Genomic DNA, 14497 nt, shown 5'->3' with positions numbered 1-14497 from the left:
TTTTGTAACGCTAATCACGAATAGCTAATCAGCTAACACATACATTATATGTACTCAATGTGCTAATTGGATGCTAATTGTGACGCTAGTTAAGATAAAACACGCTTATTGATGTAAGTTAGATATTGATTGTATAAAATCTATTCAAATAGTCCACTGAAAGTGATTATGTTGTGTGAATGTTGTGTCTGTCCACCTAATACTTTGTCATGGTTTATACAATATTCTATTGACTTTGGTGATTATATCGTGACGTGCATGATGAAAGAGGCTTTGAGTAATCAAAGCGATCTGATTTGAAGATATATGACACAGAATTGATTGGTAGTGATTTTTTAAAAAAAGATCTTAAATTCTGATCTTTGAGTGATTCAGTGATGAGACAAAACACAGGGTACTGCGGCCAGCCATGGCATCTGTCCCTGAAGATGTTGAACTTCTTATGTATTCTCATTGTGCTTGTGTTGCAGGAGGATCATGCCACCAAGACAGCTGTATGTGGGTGCCCCTGCTGGACAACTGGGCCTGCCGCTCATCTGCGGGCCTCAGCCAGTCAACCTCCTGGAGCTCCTCACCTGCCCACACACACTCCGGAGACACCCAAAGCGAGCAAACCTCCGGTGAGTTTGCGTCATCAATATGCACAATGTTCATCTCACAGAGGCTTGCTTTTTTTCCGCAGATGTCACTATTAATTGTGTAAGAATAGGTTCAAACATTCCAACGTTCTTTCAATACAACTTTAAATGTCAATAACGTGTCGAAGATGTTTTGATATAGACAATAATGACTGATTGAACCTCTGAAGAAGAAAATCTTAAACCTTAACTCGGATTATTATTATCTCCTAGGGCGAAGGACCTTTGATTGAATGAATTCAGCACAAAAGCAACACTAGAAATGTTGAATCGTGTCTCTTTCATTCAAATACTTTATAAATGATGTGAATGAACAACATCCTTACATTTGAATAAGTAATGATAGTATGCAAAAGATCTTTATTAATAATGACTAAGTTGTCTTTTTATTTATCGCATTGGTGGCTAGCTGACTAATCACACCATATCACAACAATATGATTTCGAGTACAGTATTTCGTAAGAAAGAAAGTTGGTGTGAATTTGTTTTGTGGACTGGATTGATTTTCGAAAGCATCATTAGTAACCGCAAGCCACACTAATAGGACAGCTATTTACACAGCATGAAATTTGTGTAGAGATGCGAAATTACAATTGAACATAACCACATTTTTGCTGCTATTTTTAACTCCACTCTCAGAAGATTTTTTTATGCAATTAAGTGGTAGAGGTTGTTGGTCAAATTAATGTAGGAAAAGTTTTAAAAATATCATTTTTAATGTCGAAAAAAACTGGTGTCTGAACAGGAGTGTGTACTGTATGTAGTGTAGATTTTTTCCCCCACTATACCGAATGGTTGCAGTTACCATACTTACCACATGATGGCAATGTTTAGTCTTGCTGAACCCTCGATCCCCCTGCATTGTTGTCATCTGACCTAAATCTGGACATGCGGGGAAGGAAGGGATGCCATTTTTAAATGGGGCTGACCCTATAAGAGTCGTTCAATTATTTACTGAGCAGCCCGGCCCAAGGAATGCTGATCACTTCAAGTTTGAAATGGCGTGTTGAAATGCTTATCATCCGCCCCACCACAAGTTGCCATCCCTTCATTTTAGCAGTGGGGGAGGAGGACAGCAGATGGTATTTGCATCCACATGGCACCTGCCCGCCTTTCCTCCAAAATGTACATGTTCTTATTATGTTTCACTGAGAAAATCATGGAGGCTGCCTCTGTGGACTCAGGGTTCAGGTCTAGATTGGAGCTCTTTGTGCTTTATGTGAGATAGGACAGTGTGACCTTGAAGTCACACAGAGATTTGGAAAAGTGGTATGATTAAGGAGAAAAAGGAGGAGGATAGTTTTTCTGTAACGCACACTTCGGTCTGAAAATAAATGATAATGTTCTGCAAACTGCAACACATTGATTAGCGCAGAAATAAAGTGCACACTTGTGTCCTCCGTCTTCCCTTTAGAGAAATTAAACAAAATTGAAGCATCGGTGTTAATATCCGGTTAGCAGCTGTACAACGGGGCATAAATAGTTGTTTTGGTGACTTATGGATACCAATTAGTCTCCAAGAAAGGCTGCCCTGCAGCAGTGTGTCTATTGATTTTTGCTTTTTTTTTTTTTTTGCTCACGCTGTGCGGTGTGCCCAAATGAGCTGAAAGCTTTTGGTGTTTATTTGTAAATGCATTGTTCCTGCAGTCCAGTCAACATTCTAACATGTGGTGCAGTCATTGTGTGTTACTCTGTTTCATATATGCCAACCACTTCAACACTTTGATGGATTGATGGATTCATATTCCACAAATGCAATATTAATCAACATACTGTGTTGACCACTGGAGCGCATGGACAATATAATTGTAAAGAAACATATTTAGTTGAATTTTTCGTTAGAAAATAATAAATATTATTTTAAAAAGGCTCGATGATTCTGTAAACATTTTTAATTCTGCAAATGAAACACATTTTATTTACCGTGATTCCCCAAATATAAGGCACACTTTTTTTCCCCAAAAAATGTTGGCCAAAAGTATGCTTGGAGTCTATAAATGGCAGCTTAAACATTTGATTTTTTTTTCCGATACCATTCAAGGAAGAGTGATCCGTCAGCCACATAGGTTGATTTTTTGATGCACATTTTTAAATCAGGCGTATTCTTACTTGTAATAATTACCGTAACAGGACGAGCAAGAGGGTATAGGTCAGTTGGCTATTAGCAGCCAGTGCCTGTTGCAGCTAAGAGCAGCTCATGTTAGCTGAGGTTATTATGGCTTTATTTTCAATAAAAGAAGCGAGCAGACTGAACCAACATCTGAGTCCACAGAAATATTACTAAAATGGAGTGGATCATGTAAAGGTTATGATGTCTGCTGCTGATTCAAAAGAGAGTGCCCCGTTTAGAAAACACGGAAATGTATTCTGTTTGACTTCTTTAATAATGGTGGTGGTCTTTTGGCATATACACACAGTCATAAACTTGACGAAACACAGATGATGCGCAACTTATGGTAAAATGAATTCAAGCTGCGGTACGAGGAAAAGGAAAAAAAAATGCTTTGAGCGCATTCAACGTTACACCGGTGCAGCATTCACTGGCTGCTCACAATGTGGGAAATCTCAAACATACTTAACCGCAACAAATGTATTACTTACGGATAGGAACACAAGAAAACATAAAAAAAGTTACAAAAATAAGATTTTTTTTTCTGTTTTGGTATAGTTTTTACATTGTTGGTGTATAGGACAAACAGTTGGTGCTTCCTATACACGGTAACTATGAAGTATCCACATTGGCTTAATGTGAAAGACTTATTCACTGTTTGTTTGTTTTTTAATTAAGTGTGGCTCCAGGTAGTTTTACTTTGCCTGCACTATTAGTTCATTAGGCTTTGAGGTGCTTGTTGGGGATCAAGCCGCCTTCACTCACCGTGGCTAAAAGTTGCCGATCGATCGATGCAAGGATGATCAGATCAGTACGCGTAATTGTCACTTCGTTTGAGAACTGCCACTCCGATGACTTTCCTGCATCTTATTCGAAGTCTCTTAATCAGGGAGTGGAGGGAGCCATGTGTCAATCCCTGCCCCCTTCACTTTACCCCCCCCCCCCCTCCCCGCACGTCACCATGACAACAGCCGTGGATGGTTCACCACGAGGAGCGGAGGAGGAGGGAGGGAGTGAGCGAGGCACGCGGAGCTTAGACAGGTGTCGCTACGCTTTGCGACTCATCCGACCAAAAGGCTCTTTAGCCAGGATGGAACCCGGGAGGACTCCTACACAGCCCTGCCCTTGTTTGACACTCAAGCGGCCAGTTTGCAGTTCGACTTGAGGAATTTCATAATAGGCGGGAAAAGACGAGCTCGCCGCAATGGTGCACCACTCAGGCTCCATCCAGTCCTTCAAGCAGCAGAAAGGTGGGTTGCAAGTATGGCCAAAGCGTGTCCTCTGCTGCCGGATCGCTCAGTTTTGGAGACTTCTCTCCTTTTGCTTAGTACTTTTTAAATAAAACACATAGTGTACTGGTGCTTGAAAGACTTCTGATAACCCTTTTCAACCACATTAGTTCTATTGATAATATATTATTGCATGATATATGAGATACTATTGGACAAGCTGTTGAGAACATTTTGCATGCTGTAGCCAGAAAACGCATGACCTTTTTGCACAATCCAATCAGTGCAAACAAAAGCCTACAGTACAGCATAATCCTGAGCTCATCGCTGGAAATCAAAGAGGCACAAATGGTTTTTTTTATTGCATAAAACAAGCATATCTATTCTATGACTATAAGATTTCAACAGGATGTTGCAGAGGGTACCAAACGATGAACTCAAAAACATCCCCACATGTTAATTTTCCTCTTTATTTTTCAATCCTAACCTAATTTAGTCTCATTTCTCATGTTTGGCTATTTTGTGATTTTAAAGTTAGACTGCAACTATGACCAGTGCATGAAGGTTTTGAAGCATTAAGTCTGACAAAATTCACCTAAAACAGTCTCAACTGAAGAGCTCAGTTCTTGGTTCGGAGTGAAAGAAGATCCTGACCTTCCAAATAAAAGAAAAGTTTAAACTGAAGTGCCCCCTAAGGCATATTGTGCTGAAAGGTCAGTCACTATTTTTGTTTATGTCATATGAAAGCAGATGTGGTCTTCCAGTCTGTGACTCGTTTTGACATTTAAAAACCTTTTACAACAGGTTGTTGAAAGTCATGCGGCTCGATGGGATCTGCATTGTTTCATTGGTCAGAGTGATTACGCTGTTTATGTTTTTATGAAGGGCAGATCCTCATTAGGATCTTTTTAAATTTTGAATCATGAGAGAAACTTAATGAAATACAGGGAAAGTCTTGCAAATAATCGTAAGCATAAACTGACGGTCACATGAGAATTTAGTTTGGTACATTTACAGTCTTTCCACACAATATATTACTGTATTAGTATGTGAATATTGTTGTTTAAAATTGTTATTTTCTGTCAGTTCACATCAGAGGTTTGAATTTCTTGACATCCCAATGTGTGTGACACAATATGAATTTCGAAGGTGTCTTCAACATTTTGAAAGCCATTATATTTCTGTCACATTTGAAAGGCATCAGACGATGCGGAAAGCTGACCTGAACTTTCCCGTCCCACTCAATACTTGAGTGAGTGCTAAGTGCTCGATTAAAATCGATGACAAAATAATTTTAGCTCACATCTAAGTAGCCATCAGCCAGCATACCGTGCTCACCTTGGGACACAAACATCATCATGCAAGGGCATTAAAAGGCTTCCAGATGGAAATTATTCTGCAGAGATGCCTCCTATTAGATCTCTATCATTAGTTTGTCATTAAAATCTGAAGCTACCCATGTTTGGAAAAGCATCCAATGAGTGAGTTAAATCTCTCTGCCTTTCTGTGGAACTGTGACCAAAACAGTCATGATGTGGAACATTTAACAAGAGTATCCTAAGTTGATTACCTTCCTGTTGCAATCATTTGTGAATGACCTTCATGTGAGCATAAACATGAAGCACAGGTGTCTGCTTTTGTTCTCACATATTTGAGTGGACTTCAGTCATTTGGCAGAGGAATCACACGCTCGGATTCAGTATCAACGCCTGCATATTCGTCTGGTATCCTCTTAATTATGATGAACATTGGCTGGCCTCTGCCATTCACAAAACCTACGCAGCACCTGCGGGTTTGGACTAAATATCCATCTTCATCAGATCACTATTCTCTGATCTCTCGTTTTTCATCAATTTGTTTGGAGAGTGCTAGCGTATTTGCAGTAACCCCTGTTCTGATGATATCCATGTTTAGCATGTTTGCTTCTTGCATCCCAGTCTTGATATATTAGGATTGAATCTAGTCCTCAAGCAATTCAAGTAACTACATAAAAAAAAAAGTTAAAAAAAAACAAAACACAAACCGTAGTAATTTTTCTTCTGGCCCCGATTACGGCTTATTAGTGTACAAGTTAGAAAAAAATATGCCGAGCCAATTGTAGCAAAGCTTGTTAATGCTCTACATGTCAGTAAAACATGACGCAAATGTGGTGAGGAGGTCAAATTCAAAATAAACCCTAGTTTATCAAATAACGTTGGACACAAATGCCTTGGTATGCTTTTAGTTCGAAGTTGACCCCGACATCTTGTCATAGCGTCGCTCATCTTTCTATTGCTACTTCTGCTGTTTCTCCTGACTCCCTAAGAAACAACACAATGTTTTTTTGAAGTCATGTTCAACTGCCAATTCAGAGTGCTAACAAACTACTGAATTAACCTGACATTAATAGACAGCACCTATTGCCAATGTTTACCGATGGATGCGCCTCCGTTATTGCTGTGTCCAACATAAATTAGAGTGCTTGATATTGACTAGCATTATAGACTATGACTCTTTCATGCTTACAGCCTGACACAGTTGCTGTTCCTACTGATCACTTTATAACAAATCAAATGGCTCAAATGTAAAAAGGAAAAACAATGTTGATCATCAGTTATAAAAGTTGGTCATAATTAAGTGGAAATGTGAAATTTGTTATTCTGTGTTTATAATTGTTTTTGTTTTTTTTACTATATATATATATATATATATATATATATCCTGTGTGACGCCTGTATGTTTTCCCCATGTTACATGGGATTTTAGATTCAGTTCAATGCTAGTGTGTGTGTGAATGGGTGTCTATCTTTGGCTGGCAACCAGTTCATGGTGTAGGCGACTCTGGCTCTCATGACCATAGTGGGAATGTGTGGTATAGAAATGTATGGATGGATATCCAGTACAAGATGACAAACTGGCTGATTTCTTGTCATATGTTCCCACAGTAAATGCAAGAACCCTGTTTAGCTTTAATACGGATCAACTATTAATCCAGTTCAGATCAAAATCCCTTAGAATGCAATTTAGAATTCCAATTTTTTCAGTCGGTTTGTAGACTGTATTTATTTAATGTTTAGATACGTTCAGGCCTAAAAGGGATTAGTTCCTTTGTTAACCCATTTCATTAGTAAAAAGTCAGTATCTTGTCTATAATGAATTTGATGACTAAATTATTTTTCATATACAGTTAACACTTTAAAAAACACGTTTCACCAGTTGCTGTCAACTGAAAATGACGTGCTGAAAACCTAAATAGCAAACATTCACACCTTAGTTTGTGAATGTCATGTGACCAACTGGTCAGCTGTGATTAGTTGCTCCTCAAACTTTGAACATAAGTGATGTCATTTTCGTTTAAAATGCCATTGTATAGGTTTTAATTGTATGTTAAAAAATATTCATTTATCAAATTAATTAGAGGCAAAATATAAACTTTTTACCAATGGCTAAATAAGTGGACTTTCCCTATAAGAAATTAATTGCTTCCTAAAAGGTAAAGTTGGAGTAAAGCCACATATTTGTATACATTAATTTAATTTTATTTACAACTCACATACTTTGTGCCACACTAGTTTGGTAGAATTAAATATTAAAGTGAGATTAACCTATAAGACTAAAACATTTATGTATAATAAATACAATGTTTAATTGTAAATGAGAGTTTTGCATTGCTTGTGTTTGTTAAACAAAAATACGTTGCAAAAGGACCCTAGAAAAATAATCACAAAGGTACTCGCAATATTGAAGGGAGGGTCTTTAAATGTAAGGATGTTTATTGCTGTTGTCTTATTTACGATGTATGCAAACGCCTTGAGATTTGCTGTCAATTTATCATCCCTTTCGTAGTTCATCCAGTAAGGGAAAAAAAAAATAAAACCTAAAAATATCAGTGCATGTGCGTTTGTGTGTGAAACTTTGTTTGCACTGTCTGAAGCAGGCAACCTGTGTAGGTTACGCAAGCAACAGATGCGTTTGTATACGTTGACATAGATTTTGTATTCACTGTTAGATGAGTGAGTCCATAGACGCTTTTTCGACATTGACAATGAGCTTCCTTTGTTCAGCGTGTGAACAAAATCATCAGTTATAGCGCTTTGCTGCTTTAAATAGCCACAACTCACAAATGCTCCCAGGAACCTCAAAGTGAATCCACTTTATTTATGTTTACAAGCCATGTGACGTCATTAAAAAACACAATCTGCATTGGTTATAAAAAGATTATATGATGCTGAAGAGATTTAGAAAGGGGGGTGATTTTTAATCAGCTCAGCAAAAGGTTGTGGCAGATTGTCTAAAAGGTTGTAGACTGCTGCTAAAAAGTGACATCTGCTCTGAAGTGCACTCACGGTCACCCTGCACGTGGACCGCAGACGACATCTGCCATCAGGGAGTCGAGCAAATTGCCTCTGTTCTTTGGGGACCCTCTTGACTATTTCCGTTGTGACCCATGAGACTTCTGACCTTTGAGTAAGCTCGCCAGTCGTTGTTAACGCCTGGGCCAATGTTAAAAGGGCAATCAAGTCAAACGGCATTCTAATTAATGTTGTATTTGTGGATAATGAATTAAGCAGCAAAATCCACTTGTTTTTAATTATCATATGGGGCGGGCCTTCTGCTAAAAATGACGTCACAGTTGCTCAGGTAACAACCAATCACGACTCTCATGCTTTCTGAGTTTGACCATGTGATTTTTGTAATCTGACTGTTTGTTCTGAGTCCTGAGCAACTGATGTTATTTTCATTTGGTAGCATGTTGCAAAATCGCTGCCCCAGAAATGGATTTAAAAAAAAAAAAGCACTCACATGGATTTTTTTTGCTTTTTAATATTTCAATACATGTGATATATATAAAGAAAACCATGTTTTGTTGTTTTGTTAAGACATTTTTTGACTTGAGTTCCCATTTAAACCGAGTTCCAAGCCTTCCTGTTACATGTCCAATTCTATTCATGGGGTATCGTATTTTCCACACTATAAGGCGCACCCTCAATTAATACATATTTGAAAACTTTTTCAATCACAATATAGTAATACTCAAAGTAATAACAATAATAACTGAAATAATAACTCTAAACTCTCAATAGCATAATAACTCAATGTCAATTGTTCAACTGTAAACACACAAAAGAAACAGGTAAAGCTTACTTTATCACTTCATTCCCCATCTATGAATCCCAATCTCAATATTGATCCATATATAAGGTGCACCTGATTATAAGGCGCACCATCAGCTTTTTTTTTTAAAAAAAAAGGCTTTTAGGCGCTCCTTATAGTGCGGAAAATATGGTAATTTTGGAGGCAAATTGTTGTTAGGGCAGCTTGGTCAGTCAGCTTTGGAAAATGCTCTCTTGTTGCTATGGCAAACTTCCTCTTCAGAGTGAAACCTTTTTTGCAAGAAAGTTTGGAACATAATATTCTGTAACAGGCACTTGAAAACACCACAAATAAGATAAGACTTTTTCTGTTATAATGCCAAGGGATTTATGTGCCTGAGTTGTTGGGAGTTTGTAAACAAAGATCTATCACACTGAAATGAATACTGATGGGTTGTCATTGTGTTTGGCATAAACTCTTGGTGTGGGTGTGAGGATACGTTCAGGAACAGAAGGAAGCCATGAAAGCGATGGAAGAGCATGTGAGATTTGTTGGTTCGATGAATGGTAATTCAACTTAAAACGCCCTATTGGCACCTTTGATAAAAGTAGAGCGATATGCATTCTGTGTCAAAAGGAGCTTGCTTAACACAGAAGCAGCTCTAGTTGAGTCTACCTAATCAATGCAAAGCACCCTGTTTTTAGGTGGGATTCAAAAGAGATCAATGAATTACAGATCTTAATTTATTGATAGTTTTTAATCTCTTGACAGGACTAGTTCTAGTACACTACTGCTGTGGAGGGTGTCAAGCCTCTGAGAAAAATGATGCTTGGTATAGTCATTTGTGTCAATCCCTCTATGAAAAGTTAATTGTTCTTGTTGTAAAATGATTTGTGCTGAATGTGCAGCGCTCGTTTGTGTTTAGGTACTGATCCTCTTGATCTTGATGAATGTGCCTTTATCTGAGTTCTTTGATATCGAACCAGACAAGAGGATGAAACCGCTTAGAAAACAGTTTTACATAAGAGCCAGGTGACCCCACTCTAGCACTCCAGCATCTCTTCCAAACACACCTCTGCAATTGCTTTGGTCCACCTTCTCTGAGAGTCTGTGTGTTTTTTATCTTTTATGGCCTGCTGTTTACAGCTGGGACCAGGTTTATTCTTGTTTGATGTATTTATGATGCCAATAAGATGGTAATCATCTTGCTTGGTAGCTCGCCTTGGGATGTTTGAGCTGATGGTTTAGTAGGAGTCCGACTGCAGCTTTAGTGTTCTGCCTCGAACTTTTAGTGTTGTTTCACTGAGGTTTGCTACTTTTAGTGTTTTTCTTTTTAAAGGCACCACATACAATGAACTTAACAATTCTACATACCCCTATTTGAATTTTTGCATTGTGAAAAAATATGATCTATAACCTCAACAGCAAATTATTTTTCTGAGAAGGATAGTAAACAGAAGCAAATGAGATGGTCTCATTTGCACAAGTGTGCACACCCCCTTACAATTGATGATGTAAAGTGCCATTGATTAAACCCATATTAACTCATGCACTGCCAATGACGGCTATAGATGTGCCGTTTGACTGGGCTGGCACATCTGTTCTAGCAGGCTTTTCCTGACATTTTTTTCTAATGAAGATCATTTCCTCCATCTTGACAAAGGCTTTTGATGGTGAGTAGTGTTTTGTTCAAACCTAATATATCCTTTGACAGTATGGCCAACAAGTGAATCCTTGCTTTCAGTGACAGCTTTTCACATCCATTTGGTAGATTTCAAGTGTTTTTCTTTTTTTTTTTGCTTTGTTTTTTTGGCATCCAATAATGGTGGAGAAATCGTTTTAAAATGATGATCTTGATTTGACAGGGTGTGTAGACTTTCAGATCCACTGCAAGTAGAAACCTTGACCAAACGCTGGACTTTAAAGTCAATTTTCATCAGGGTGGGAACAAATCCATCCCATCTAAATCCTTCAGATCACAGGTGTCAAAGTCAAGGCCCGGGGGCCAGATCCGGCCCACCACCTCCCGTTTTGTGGCCCTTGAAATGCTGATTTGACTTCAGGTTTCTGACTAAAATACCAAAATCGCAAGTTGTCTTTAACTTTTAAAAATTTTGGGGAAGAAAAACAAACATTTTCTTACTCTCCAAATCTCTTTTGAACAGAAGCCGGCAAAAGGCTTTTGAGATCAAATCTTGGTAAAAGTTTGATCAACACACTTAAAATGTATTTAAATTCAGTCATTACGGCCCTCTGACAGAAACTATCGCTACGATGCGGCCCAAAATAAAAATTTGTTTGACACCACTGCTTCAGATGATCTCACTTATTTTCAAATAAATCAAAACATGCATCCAAAATGAAACATTAAAAAAACTTAGTGCCACCATGTGATGCATCCCTCTTTGACTTTTCATGCAACCCACCACTCTGAGTCAGAAAGATTTCAAGATGGCAAATTTTGTTTAATTCTGCTGAACAACAGGCATGAGTAAAGGATCCTTTCATGGGATCTGAAATGCACTCAGGCAGGTCAAGCTGTCCATCGAATGTTATATGATGCAGGCTTAGTTGAAAGCTGAGACACTAAAAGTGCTTTGAGCTCATCACAGATGAATAATTAAAGGCGTAGAAACTGAGGCATGATGGGAAGCATCCCACTGACCTGAATTCTCCGTTTCTACTTTATCTGTGCAGATAATATCTTGCTGCTTAATGCTTAAAATGAGAACTGTAGACCAATAAGACTCAGAGTTTCAAACCCCTTGGCAACTTTATTCAATGTTTACAACATTTGTGTGCTTCTGCTTGCTTTCTGGATGCTTGCAATTTGATTTTTAAAATGGTGGAATTACTCAAATAGGGATCATGATTTTTTTTTAATGGCAGAAATAATCAACATGAGCATAAAGCAGATACAAGACACCCTTAATTTGACTTAATGCCTCCTCATAAAAATTTGTAGCATATTCACAATGCTTACTCTTACGTACATTGTCATCCCCCTGCCTAAAAAGGAATCCTTTTAATCTCACATCACAAGACTGACATGCGCAGGCTGCATAGAGAAGATCCAAATCCCGGATCACAACCTTCGTCCAGCTCCCCCTCAGATGAGTGTTAGTGGATGTTTTTTTTTTTTTTTTTTTAAATCGTAGCGCGTAGTATTTAGCCACAAGCTGAATGTAAGGTGTTTCTTCCCACAGTAACCCCCCCAATCTATTTGTTTTCATTTCATTTGAATATGACGTATTCCTGTATTTTCGGGTCCTTTTCCTTCTGGTACTGAAATCGCTAAACACATGCAGTCAAAGCATACACAGGATTAATTTATCCTGCCCACGGTGAGATTAAACACTGGATTTCACCTTTCCTGAACTTTAAAAAAAATATATTTGTGTGTACCAGTAGTAAATGTAAAAAAGATACATCTACTTATGTGTGACCCAAGGTACAAATTTTTCAAGATACAAGTCGTAGTTCTGACATATTATTTTTTTCTCAGTATAGCAAAAAAAAAAAAAACCGTCAGGTTTTTATTGCTAATTCTTTTTTAAGTTTTGTTATTAAAAAAGATATTTTTTATAGTGTATTTAACCAGAGCTCATACAGAAAAGTCTGCTAGTTTAATGCTCACACACAATAGATGTTAAGGTCGTTATAACCTGATAAACAATGACTGATTTAAACACAATTGCCGCAACGCGTGTAGACAAAGAATACAACAAAACCACAACAGAGTTGGCTGCCTCAAAAGTAGATTTTGATGCAAAAAAAAATGTTTGGGCACCCAGTTGTACAGTTTGTAACTATTTCATTTTTGTTTGTTTTAGGTGTAATTCCACTGGCAACCACTAAATGGCGATACTGATTTTGTTTAACTAGAAATTTTAAGAAAAACAATAAAAACAAAGTATTTCACTTAGATTTTTCCGAGGATTACTGAATGTTAAATCCTCTTCCACCCTTCTTTTTACCCTGACAGAAGTAGGTTCTGACAGCTGTAATTCATTTTGTAATGTTCATATTTGGGCATGATTATGAGTGTGTATGGATTGGTTTGTTTGTTGATTTCTGTATTCTTTATCTTATTTGAAAATGGGCAATGTTACTGCATGTTGCTCAGTAACTTACTTGTGAATTGTCTTCATTTATTATGAGCGTTTCTATTAGACTGTGTCTTGGTTCTCAAGTTACACATAACATAATAAAAGGAGCACAATATCAGTAAGCATTATGGAAACATGATGCCAAACTTTCTTTTTTTTTTTTTTTTACATTCTATACGAGTTTGAAGTTGTTGATAAAGGTATTAATGTTCATAGATTTAGACATTTTCATAACACCAGTAGCTGAAGATTTCTTTGTCATTTTCACAAGTTTTAGGATTTCCATGGAGTCAATTTCACACAACAACAAACCTGTCCAATTTGTGGACCTCTTTGAGGATCCTTCTGGGATAACTGAGGCTCGCCTGTGCAGGGCCATTAACTGGGCTCTGCTCTGAAGTGTGTCATCTCAGACATAGAGAGCCCTGCAGAAATTCCATCACTTAAAGCACATTTCACTGCAGTCTTGTGGGAATTTGTATGTGTTTATTGTGTGGGAGTTGCATGGAAATAAAATAAACAAAAGCCTCTATTGCAGAATTGGGTCCAACAATCGCGCTCGTAATTTTCAGGACAATACTGAGTCACAAGATGGATCTTTTTAACATCTATTCATAGTTACCAGGTGGTCATAAAGCAAGCTATTGCTGCATCTTTTTCTTTTGTACCAGGCCATTCAACATGTTTAGTAATTGCCAATATTATTGGCACTCTGTGACTTCTTTATTGAATGAGAAATTAGCAGCTCGAAGCTCAGCAGTGATTTTTATTATTAGAGATATTGAAACCAATTAAAGCATTTGGAAGTGAACTGTGTGGTGATAATAAGATGCCAGCTTTTCTAAAACAGCAATTAGTGGCATTGTGTATTTATTGGAGAATTTATTCAAATTGAAGTGTTTTTTTTTTTTTGAGAAGATGCCTTTAGTTTTTGCTTGCATTCCAAATGGATTGTGTAACCTACTTTTTCTTTTTATTCTTGCTTCCTATAATGCAATTCAGTTGGGAGCGGCATTAATTCTGAAGAGGTAGTCTTTATAGCAGCGTGCTATACTGTGCTGCTTTCTTGTCTTGATGTAACTGACAAGTGACACAATTCAGCCATGTTAAAAATGTCTTTAAGAAAAATAATTAAGGCTACTGATTTGGTTGCCATTATTTCATATGTCCATTGTCCATACCAGCATTTCTCAAATGGGGCCACAAGTACCCCGAGGGTACATGAAAGCACCTGAACGGTATGTGAGATTTTAAAAGGGTTTCTGCTGGCATTTTTTTTTTTTTTTATTTCGTGACACAAGCATTACATTTTTCTTTACAAATTTTGAGAAAATTAA

General features: G+C 37.6%; 1 protein-coding gene across 2 annotated transcripts in view; it reads left to right on the top strand.

Annotated features, from left to right (window-relative positions):
* Positions 1–449: 449 nt before the first annotated feature.
* ano3 (anoctamin 3) overlaps positions 450–14497 on the top strand; it is a 44559-nt gene continuing 30511 nt past the window's right edge. The window contains exon 1 of one of the 2 annotated variants that reach the window (XM_088417136.1): positions 450–620. In XM_088417136.1, coding sequence (XP_088273262.1) covers positions 497–620 — 124 coding nt within the window. In that variant the 5' untranslated portion in view covers positions 450–496. Of the gene's footprint in view, positions 621–3820; positions 4000–14497 lie in introns of those variants that run through there. The other variant, XM_088417138.1, reaches the window with a different exon arrangement.

Source organism: Hippichthys cyanospilos, chromosome 6 (genome assembly GCF_059441005.1).
Source record: "Hippichthys cyanospilos isolate Australia breed blue-spotted pipefish chromosome 6, RoL_Hcya_1.0, whole genome shotgun sequence".
NCBI lineage: Eukaryota > Metazoa > Chordata > Actinopteri > Syngnathiformes > Syngnathidae > Hippichthys > Hippichthys cyanospilos.
The sequence above is the reverse complement of the archived record's forward strand: the minus strand, read 5'-3'. Positions and strand labels throughout refer to the sequence as shown.